The 11,266-nt window shown below is 41.8% G+C and overlaps 1 protein-coding gene across 9 annotated transcripts in view; it reads left to right on the forward strand.

Moving 5' to 3' along the window:
• Positions 1–11,266, forward strand: part of Tfdp2 (transcription factor Dp-2) — a 124,107-nt gene that overhangs the window by 95,569 nt on the left and 17,272 nt on the right. For 7 of the 9 annotated variants that reach the window (XM_029543075.1, XM_029543077.1, XM_029543078.1 and 4 more), the window contains 3 exons: positions 2,808–2,970; positions 6,142–6,288; positions 9,340–9,408. In XM_029543075.1, the coding sequence (XP_029398935.1) occupies positions 2,808–2,970; positions 6,142–6,288; positions 9,340–9,408 (379 nt within the window). The remainder of the gene's footprint in view (positions 1–2,807; positions 2,971–6,141; positions 6,289–9,339; positions 9,409–11,266) is intronic. The other 2 variants (XM_029543076.1, XM_021206219.2) reach the window with 1 other exon arrangement.

The raw sequence follows: 11,266 nt of genomic DNA on the forward strand, positions 1-11,266 counted from the left end.
CTCTCTCTCTCTCTCTCTCTCTCTCTCTCTCTCTCTCTCTCTCTCTCTCTCACACACACACACACACACACACACACACTCTCTCTCTCTCTCTCTCTCTCTCTCTCTCTCTTAATGAAATAAGGGTTTGAGGGGACTGTTTTGTTGGTGGTTTTGTATTTTTTGTTTTTTTGTGTGTGTGTGTTTTGTGTTTGTGTGTGTGTGTTTCCCTTTGCTTTTCATTTTTGAGCCTCCCAAGTGTTAGTATTACAGGTATGTGTCATTTGTGTCATTGTGCTTGGCTGTGTGTGTGTGTGTGTGTGTGTGCGCGCGCGTGCGCGTGCTCTTCTGTATCACATACATGTGGGTGCTCTTGAAGGCCAGAGAGAGCATTGGATCTCCTAGAGCTGGAGTTGGGGTGGCTATGGGCTGTCTGATGTGGATGTTGGAAACTACTGAGTCATCTCTCTAGCCCTAACATTTTCAAAATTACATTGATTGATTGATTGATTTTGTGTTTATCGGTGTTGGTGTTCATATGCCGCTAAACAATTATGTAAGTCAGAGGACAATTTAATGGAATCAGTTTTTTTCCTGTTTGGGGTCCAGGTCTAACTGGGGTCCTTGGACTTGGAGACAAACACCTTTATCTACTGAGCCATCTCACCAGCCCCTCAGAGTGCACCTACCACTGCTTAAACACTCAAGTCAGACTTTGCTGTTTCTCTGTTTCTTTCTTTCCATATCAATCAGATGCTTAGTTTTACTACCTTTTGCCTTTCAAGTTTTGCAGTTCTGTCTGTTCCTCTTCCCTTCCACTGACCCAGTTCCGGGTCATCAGCTCAGCTGTTGTAGTAGCTTCTTAGCTGACTTTTCTTTCACCTCCAATTTTCCCATAAATTTACCTTCCACTTTAACACAAGAGTTTCTGCCTAAGTCAGTAAGTATCTCACTGGGCAACTCAAAAGCCACTTAGTGGTTTCACTGCATTTTAAAAGTAGCCTATAAGATACAGTGCCTGTACTTTGGGATCCATTAATGATTCTTTCCTAATTGTATTCGTTATTGTTCTCTAAAGGAACAGAAGTACTAGAATGAATACACACACACACACTAAAAAGCAATTTAGACTGGTTTATAGGATGTGGTCTGGGTAGTCCAGCAATGGCTGTTTCATAGTGGAAAAAGCCAAGAAGCACATAGTAATTCATTCTGTGAGTAACTCCAATCTGGTGCTGGAGTTCTGGAAGGTTCCTGGGGAGCTACTGGTTTTTGGTGAATGTTGAAATCCTGAAGGAATGCCTCAGCCATAGGACAGATGAGCTTGCCAGTGAGACCAAGGACAAGCAGGCAAAAGGCAGAATTTCCTACCTGCATGTTCTTTATCTGGGCTGCCACCAGAAGGTGTGGCTGAGAGTTAAGGTGAATCTCTTTGCTTCCACTAGTCTGATTAAGAAAATCTCAATGATCTGGGCAAGATGGCGCACACCTTTGATCCCAGCACATGGGAGGCAGAAGCAGGTAGATCTCTGAGTTCAAGGTTATCCTGGTCTACAGCATGAATTCCAAGACAGCCAAATTTGTTACACAGAGAAACCCAGTCTCAAAAATCCAAAACAAAAAGATGGAGGGAGGGAGGAAAAATCTGAAGGCAGATGCAACTGGATCTTTATGAGTTTGAGGCTAGCCTTCCCCATGTAGTGAATTCCAAACTAGCCAGAGATACCTAGTGAGACCCTGTCTCAAGAAATAAAAATTAAAAAAGAAAACTAGCAGCTAGGGTTTTAGTTAATTATAGATGTAGTCAAGTTGACAATCATAACAGGAATGTAGGGAAATGAAGGAAGATGTCTTTTTGAAAAAAGGTGGTTAGTGCCTTTTTTGTACATAACACAGAACATGTAAATAATTTGTTAATAAGTCAGATTATACTGATAAACATGACGTGATGAAGTCAGATTCGTTTGCCTCGTTGCCTGGTCTTCATCATGTCTGTCATGGCTCACCTTGCATGCTGTACTGGCTGACTCTGCCCTGCTTGTTTTCACTATTTTGTGTATTATCTGTTTTCTCCATTCTGTATTTCTGATGCTTCTCCTGACTAAAGCTCTCCTCATATCCTTCCTTTGGCCTTTGCTCAATGTTTGTGACTCTCCCTGCAAGTCATCTTCCTGCAGGTTAGAATAGCTGTCCATTTTCACACTTCCCACAAAGCATCGCAAATAACTGTGGCCTGACACTTCTACCTTTCATTATGTATGTGTTTTATCATCATGCTCTAAGACTCATTGAGGAAAAGAATTTCACCTGCATTGTTATATTTCTGGTCCCTAAAACAGTTTGTGTGTATATATATGTATGTGTGTGTGTGTGTGTCTGTATGTGTGTGTATATACATATATATATATTTGATGCTCGTATATTATTAGAACTAAACACCCCTCAAGTTTTAATGGGTAAGAACTGAGATAGTGATAGTTTTAATGACAAAGAAAAGATAAGTATTAACTGTCACGTAATCTCTAGGAAGTAGAGTTACTATAGCTTTTCACAAAGTTATTTCCAGTGTCTAATAGTGACTGGCATATAGCAATAATTTTGTCAATACTTGCTTACTAAATGAGTGACATTATAGAAACGCATTCTATGTATTGTTAAGTCCTTAAGATAAAAATTAAATTTGAAAACATTCCTCTATTCAGTTTAAATTTTCTTCATTTGTAACGGAAACTAGGTTATTATCTTCTGGCTTTTTTACATAGTTTTGTAGAGGAAGTCTCTAAGTATAATAGAATATGAATTTTTTCATCAATCTTTTTCTCTTCTAGTAAACGAAGCAAAAAAGGAGATAAAAATGGGAAAGGCTTGAGACATTTTTCAATGAAGGTGTGTGAAAAAGTTCAGCGGAAAGGCACAACGTCATACAATGAGGTAGCTGATGAGCTGGTATCTGAGTTTACCAACTCAAGTAACCATCTGGCAGCTGATTCGGTAGGTGGATCATGGATTATGCACGGAGTATGATTCCTGGGTTCAGTATATCTATTGTTTTGTGTCATAGATGTGAGGAATCTGGACACTTGGAAATCCTTTAAGTGAGAGTTCCCTATTTATATGTATGTTTGTATATGTGATATTTGTGGGCACATGCATGCCATGACACATTTGTAGAGGTCGGAGACAGAGTTGTGGGCAGTCTCCTCCTGCCCGTTTGTGTATGTGATATTTGTGGGCACGTGCATGCCATGACACATTTGTAGAGGTCAGGGACAGTGTTGTGGGCAGTCTCCTCCCGCCACCTTCACCTGAGGCCATCAGGAGCACCCTGCTGGTGTGTGTCAGTAGCCCACAAAGATAAACTTTTTTGTTTTTTCCAGTCAAGATTTCTCTGTTTATCCCTGGCTATCCTGGAACTTGTTTTGTAGACCATGCTAGCCTTAAACTCAGAGATCTGCCTGCCTCTGCCTCCCAAGTGCTGGGATTAAAGGTGTGTGCTACCACTGCCCTGCTCTGGCAATATTTTTAAAATATAATATTGAGGTCATGTAAATTTTGAGGCACTTAGGAGATTGTGTAGGACCCCCGAAAATGGGGAGATCCTTGCTCTAGTCTCGGATGACACAGACCCCCCAGGAACTCACAAGAGACCATTCTTGATGCAAAACACACACGAGGCTTTATTCCAGAGCTCTGGGGACAACTCGTATCCCACGCAGAGGGTAGAGTCGACCCTGAAAGGAAGAGGGACCCTTCTTTTTATGGACCCTCAAGGGGGAAGAAGGTAGGAGGGAATCGGGGATTTCCAAATCACATGGCTAAATCTAACAAGTTTTAGCTTCCTGATTTGAGATGATTTGCAAAGAATGGGTATAGGAGGGGTGAGGGGTTGGAGTCTTGTGCAGGAGCAGGTTACCAGGGAAGTTTTTCACCTGTAGCCTAGCAACCAAGACCCAAAAATTCTTGGCAAAAAGCTACAACAATCGTCAAACGCATGAGTTCACACAACAATCATGGCCTGCGCAAGCACAAATTCAAAAAGTACAAATGTTTCTAAGCTACTGGGGCGTAATAAACTTTTTCCCTTCACCAGCAATAGGATCTATTTCATCAATCTAGGATTTTAATGATTTCTTTCATTTTGTCAAAGCCTTACAATTGAAGCCAGCTTGCAGTATAATGAGCACAAGGCTAACCTGGGCTACATAGTAAGACTCCCCTCCCCACACACTCCCATGTCAAATAAACAAAAATAGAAAAGTTCAGAATCCTAGGATTTTACCCAGAAAATAATGTTAAATGAACCCTACAATGTCAAGAATACAATATTTATATTCAGTTCCATAATTTAAACTTTTTATTGATTTAGATTTCATTTTATATTTCAATTGGCTCAGTGGTCCCCACTATCTTTTATTATCACATTTAATTGATTTGATTTTGTTGTTAAGAACTTCCTATGTACAACAAGATAGGAACCTCATGGTACAAATCTGTAAATTTATTCATTCAGTAAAGTCTTGAGCTGGAGAGATGGCTCAGTGGTTAAGAGCACTGACTGCTCTTCCAGAGGTCCTTCATTCAATTCCCAGCAACCACATGGTGGCTCACAACCATCTGTAATGGAATCCAATGCCCTCTTGTTTGTTTGTTTGTTTATAGATAGGGTCTTAGTTTGCATGTCTGACTGGCCTGGAATCACCATGCAGATCAGACTGCCCTTGAACTCATAGAGCACCAACCTGCTTCTGCCTATCAAATGCTGGGATTAAAGACAGTACCATTCCTGGCATCCTCACATGAAGCCTGGGGTTTCTCACTGGACTTGAAGCCTAATGATTGGCTAGTTTGGGAGGCCAGTAAACACCTAGGGTCTACATGTCTTCACTGCCCTTGTATTGGGGTTGCAGATGCATGCTGCAGTTAACTCTTACAGAGAGATCCATGTGCAGGTTCTTGCAAGCATTTACCCACTCAGCCATCTCCCTAGCTCCTGACGGTTTTAAAGTATAAAATTCTTCCAAGTAATGCAGGCACTTTGAATACTTTACCTCTCTATATGTACATTTGTTATAGATATTAATTTTTACATATCTTGAACTTCTTTTTTTTTAAAGATTTATTTATTTTACTTATATGAGTACACTGTAGCTATCTTCAGACACACCAGAAGAGGGCATCCGATCCCAGTACAGATGGTTATGAGCCACCATGTGGTTGCTGGGAATTGAACTCTGGACCAGTCAGTGCGCTCTCTCTCTCTCTCTCTCTCTCTCTCTCTCTCTCTCTCTCTCTCTCTCTCTCTCTTTTTGTTTTTTTGTTTTTTTTGTTTTTCAAGACAGGGTTTCTCTGTATAGCTCTGGCTGTCCTGGAACTCACTCTGTAGACCAGGCTGGCCTCGAACTCAGAAATCCGCCTGCCTCTGCCTCCCAAGTGCTGGGATTAAAGGCGTGCACCACCACGGCTGGCTGCAGTCAGTGCTCTTAACCGCTGAGCCATCTCTCTAGCCCCCATCTTGGAATTCTTAAAAGAACTTTTTATGCAGCTGAAACTTACCCACATCTTTATGTTTTCTGCCTCTCCAGGCTTCCATTTTTAGTCCTCTTCTCCCACCCAAGAAAACATTGTAGTGTTTTTGTCAGTCTAGTGGTAGTATAATGTTTGTTTCTGAGGTTATTTTGTGTTAAAGGTGGCTTCAGTGCTTGAGATATAGCCCAGTGGTAGCACACTCTTACCATGCATGAGGCCTGTGGTTCAACCCTCAGAACAATCGAAAAAAATAGACAAATAAATGAAAACTGTCCTCAGAACTGGTTAGATACCTAAGCTGACAAAGGCTTTGCTACCAAGCCTGATGGCCTGAGGTCAGTCACAGGGTTCGTGTGATGGAAAAAGACATTGGGCTTCCTTCTACAAGTGGTCCTTGGAACTCCACATAGACAATATGGCAAGAATTTATGTTCACCACCCCCTCCCCAAATACACACACAAGTAAAAATGTGTAAAAAAAAAAAAAAAGTTTACAAGTGTCTTAGTTACATATTAAATTCTGAAGATGTTTTCACTGGGCATAGAATTTTTTCCATACTTAGGAGATACTATTAATATCAACAGCATGTGAAAGATAACCTTTAAAATTCACCACTTAATAAAAATATTTTTTAGCAGGCTTATGATCAGAAGAACATTAGAAGAAGAGTTTATGATGCTTTAAATGTGCTAATGGCGATGAACATAATTTCAAAGGAAAAAAAAGAAATCAAGTGGATTGGCCTGCCTACCAATTCTGCTCAGGAATGCCAGAACTTGGAAGTAAGGAGGGGCATTCCTGGATAGTTAGCTGGGTTTCATTTAGAAATATCATTATGTGATAGTAAAATGGTCCTAGTTTTCATGTTTGCTTTACTTTAACATTACTTTAAGACTCTGTAAAATTTTGAACTGGAGGAGTTTTGGAGATACAGTTAGCAGTTTATTTTACAAAACCTGGATCTAAGGAACAAAATGTCAATGAGTGGTTTGGGCATGAAGGTGGTGATGGCATATACCTCTAATCCCGGCACTTAGTAAGCAGGAGGAGGATCAAGGGTCAAGATCATCTCGACTATTTGGTTCAAAGCTAGACTAAGTATGTGCCCTGTCTCAAAACAGACCAACAACAAAAAACCAACACAAAATCAACAACAAAGTTAAATGAATGGATTTCATTTTTGTCGTTTCTTAGAAAGGAACTTCATTTCATTGTAGTTTATTTTATTTCATTTTAAAGATTTATTTATTTTTAGATATATGAATACCAGAAGAGGGCATCAATTCCATTATAGATGGTTGTGAGCTACCATGTGGTTGCTGGAAATCAAACTCAGGACCTCTGGAAGAGCAGTCAGTGCTCTTAACTGCTGAGCCATCTCTCCAGCCCTCCTTTTATTCTAATTTAATTTTAAGTATCTGCCAATGAATTTTGGTAGGTTATCTAACAAATCTAATTTTTTGTTTTGTTTTTCGAGAGACAGGGTTTCTCTGTGTAGCCCTGGCTGTCCTAGAACTCACTCTGTAGACCAGGCTGGCCTCAAACTCAGAAATCCGCCTGTCTCTGCCTCTCTGCTGGGATCAAAGGCATGCACCACCACTGCCCTGCAAATATAATCTTTCTTGATTAATTATTTTGATGCAAAGTAAATCTATTTTATCCAAACAATAGCTCAAGCTGGTAGCTTGTTTCCTGTGTTGCTCATTCAATATCCTAATGACTATGGAAGTTAGATCTACCTTTGACTCACTGTTAGTAAGTGATGGGACTACATGTCATATGTGGCTTTCATTAATTCTAGAACAATCTTTAAAAGCATTTTAGCTTGGTTAATTTTAAGCACTGTAGAAAAATGTCCTTAAATGAGTGTTTCCTGTCAGTGTTTCTAACTTGGTTTGTTGTAATTTTACTTTTAAGACCATATAAACTGAGGTTAACAGTGGCTCATAGAGATAATTACATATGGTTTCAAATTTTACTCAGTACTTTCGCATTCCACCCAACCTAGAATTGTTGTTATTGTTATTATTATTAACGACAGAAAAAAAAGACATATTCATCAAAGGCTACAGGGTAGTGTTTTTATGTGCTACAGTAGAAGTGTCTCCCTTCTCTTCTTCCTAAGTAGAATTTGAACATCATTTTAATTACATTGTCAATAATATTAAGCTGATACTAAAGACCCATAAGTTAAAATCTACTAACATTACCATGTCCTTAACTACAGAAAAGACAGTTTAACACTAAAATCAAGACCCCAAGAAACAGTTGCTTTATTTAAAGGAGATGAAAAGTTGTCAAAAATGTGATTTAATCTGTGCTCAAGGTAACAACTTTGTGGTAGAGCTCTTGCTATGTATGAATGAGGCCCTAGATTCTAAGGACGAGACAAAAAGAGGGTGTCTTAGTCGGGGTTTCTATTCCTGCACAGACATCATGACCAAGAAGCAGTTGGGGAGGGAAGGGTTTATTCAGCTTACATTTCCATATTGCTGTTCATCACCAAAGGAAGTCAGGACTGGAATTCAAGCAGGTCAGGAAACAGGAGCTGATGCAGAGGCCATGGAGGGATGTTCCTTTCTGGCTTGCTCAACCTGCTCTCTTATAAACCCAAGACTACCAGCCCAGAGTTGGCACCACCCACAAGGGGACCTCCCCGCTTGATCACTATTTGAGAAAATGCCTTACAGCTGGATCTTGTGGAGGCATTTCCCCAACTGAAGCTCCTTTCTCAGTGATAACTCCAGCTGTGTCACGTTGACACACACTAGCCAGTACAGAGGGCATACCCATGAAAAGCAGGGATGGAAGAAGGGGCGAGGAGAGCAGAAATTTGTCAAATGCTCAAGGGTGGGGAGGGCATCTATTTCATGGACCAAGACAGGCACAAGAAAGCGTGCTTATAACTAAATGTGGCCAAGATACATAGCTGTAGAGAATGATACACTCATTTCTGAATGTTAGGCAGCTTAGGCCTGATCTGGAAACAGTGGGAAGCTATTTTTAGAATGCTGGGTCCAACAGTCTGCACCTGTGATCCCAGCACTTAGAAGGTGTAGGCAGGAGGGTCACAAGATCCTGTCAGGTTTGAGTTACATAGTAACACTGTGTCTCAAAAATTTTTTTTAAATAAAACATACCTGGTAGAAGGGGGGAAATGGAACAGAGAAGGAAGGATTGGATATGGTCTGAGCTAAGTAGGTCAGAGAGGCACATTAGAGAAAGGATGGGTGTGGGCGTAACCGGCACGGAGGGCTTAGCCTTTATTCTTACCGCAGTGTCCCACAGATAGATGTTCATATGACTTTTAAGTAATACAAAGGGCGGTAATGGTTAGTAGAACTATGAAAAGGGACTTCTAGTATAGACCAGAGGAGAGAGAGGCAAACAGGAAATATGGCTGAAGCAGAGAAGAAAGGCTATTTACTTGATATGTCAAAGAAGAGATGTAGCAAAGGTTGGGAAGAAGATGTTGGGTTTGAGCCTAGCATGAGCTACAGAGGGAGACTCTGTCTCAAAAACACACAGCAAAGGGTGAAAGAACAACTTAATTTTAGATTCTCTTTGGGGGCCAGAGAGGTGGCTTGGTGGCTGAGAGCACTTGCTGCTCTTGCAGAGGACCAGGGTTCAGTTCCTGACACCCACATGGTGGCTTAGAACCATCTATAACTGCAGGGGATCTAATGCCCTCTTCTGGCTTCCAAGGAAACCAGACATCAGGCATACATGTGGTGCACAGACACACATGGAGGTAAAACACTCATAAAATAAAAATAAATGTTTAAAAAAAATGATTTAAAGATTTGTTTGTTTTTATAACTTACATTTTAAAGATAGAGAAGCAGAGGCGGATAGAACGGATAAAACAGAAGCGGGCCCAGCTACAAGAACTTCTCCTTCAGGTAAAGATTCGGCATATTTTTCTCTGCCTGTTTGCTTCTAAAGCCAGTGTTTTTGATAGTTGTAGTGTCATCAGATAGTACCTGGAAGAATGTCAACAGCCCCACGTGTTGCTGCTCACTGATCGTGAATGCTCAGCCCTCTGGCTGTCCATCTGTCACATTTACTCGTATCCCTAACTCCCAAGTCCCCACCTTGGGTGCAGCAGCTCCCTTTGCAGGTTCACTCTTACCCAGAAGTCAGACTATGGAGGAGTTTTGCTGTTTGTTGTTTTGTCCCTAAAATGGGCTTTTTCAGATGTATCAGAGCTGCCAAGCCTTTTTGGCCTGACCTCTATAGTCTCTTCATCTAGTCCATACTAAAAGGTGTATATTGTCTTCTACCAGAGGCAGTTCCCTATCAGAGGCAGAACAAGTCCCACTTCATGCTGAGAGAAAATATTTCTGCCGCAAAGAGGAGGCAAAATGAGGGATGAGTTTTGGAAAGGAAGGCTTCTCCATTGACAGGCTGGCCCAATTCACCCCTGAAGTGGCTGTTTTCTGGGACTGGGGATCTAGAGAAAGGGCAGCATGAAGCCTCAGGCTTCTGTATCCACTAGGAAGCTCGTGGTGTGCCATCTTACAAAATTATGTGGGGCTCCTCAGGTTGGTTCTGGAGAGGGGAGTCTCTAGAGGACCCACCCGTCCATTCGCAGATGGAGAGCTACTTCCAAGCTCTTGATGCTCAGGGCCATCTCACCCTTCAGGAATCGCCTCAGCAGTTGGGGAAGGGCTGAGGGAGGAGTGAGACATGACTCCAGTCTTACCCTGGCTCCCCACAGAGGAAGCCTGTTCTAGAGGGGTGCTTCAGGATGGGCCTTCCTTGGGTAGCTTTCCTAGCAGCCAGGAGGTTATTGTCATTTGTCCCCTTACTGCTCCCTTTCCAGGTTCTGTTTGTAACACCACTAAGATAGTAGTCTAGACAGATTGGTCCAGGCTCTTCGCTTAGCCACCAGGGTTTGAAGTTTTCTATGGATATCTGGGGATGGTTAGGTGACGAATTTGTCTTTCAGGAGGACCTTGTCCTCCAACACTCCAGTGCTACATTAGTATGTTTTCTGCACCCACCCACCCCCCCGAGCTAAGGACTGAAACCACTGAGCTAAATCCCCAATCCCTAGTATGTTTTCTTATGTCTTCTTTCCCCTCTAGAGAATAAAAGGAGGTTTGCTTCTCTCTGGCAAATGGCCTTCACTAACAGTAATTATGGATTTGTTCTCCGCTTTCCTTAAATCCTCTCAAGTATGATAAATTGCTTTCTCTTCCAGTGACCACAGGAGTCTCTGGATGGATCACTCAGAGAGACCTCCTGGACTCTTGTGGAAACTTGGTCCTGTGCATCTTGGATATGGGGCATATGGTAGTCATTATCAGCCACTATTGGCCCTTTATCTTTCTTCTTCCAAGGTCAACGTCCAGTCTAAAAGAGCATGAACTCTCTCCAGGCCATGCTGTAAAGGCTGTTTAGATGCTACGATGTCTGTATACACTGGCCGAGATTTTCAGTGAAACTACCTAATTCCCCTTTTGATATCTTTAAGCTCTGCTAACAAGAAGGCTCTGTAAGCATAAGTGGGTCTAAAGTTTCCCCTCTTCTCCTGCAAGGGAACCACGCTAGGGCACTCAAGGTAGTCTGCTTTAGTTCCTCTATGGTACGATGGACAGGGCAGCGGGGAACCAGGACTGCCCAGTTAGAAGATGTGGGTTTTGAAGAAAAGAAGACTCGAGTTTCAGGCTGCATGTCTGCCTTACTGCTGGGGTGCTGGAGCACCAGCAACATGCTGCTCTGAAGAGACAAAACATACCCTGTGATAGGGGTCCC

Source organism: Mus pahari, chromosome 10 (genome assembly GCF_900095145.1).
Source record: "Mus pahari chromosome 10, PAHARI_EIJ_v1.1, whole genome shotgun sequence".
Taxonomy (NCBI): Eukaryota; Metazoa; Chordata; class Mammalia; order Rodentia; family Muridae; genus Mus; species Mus pahari.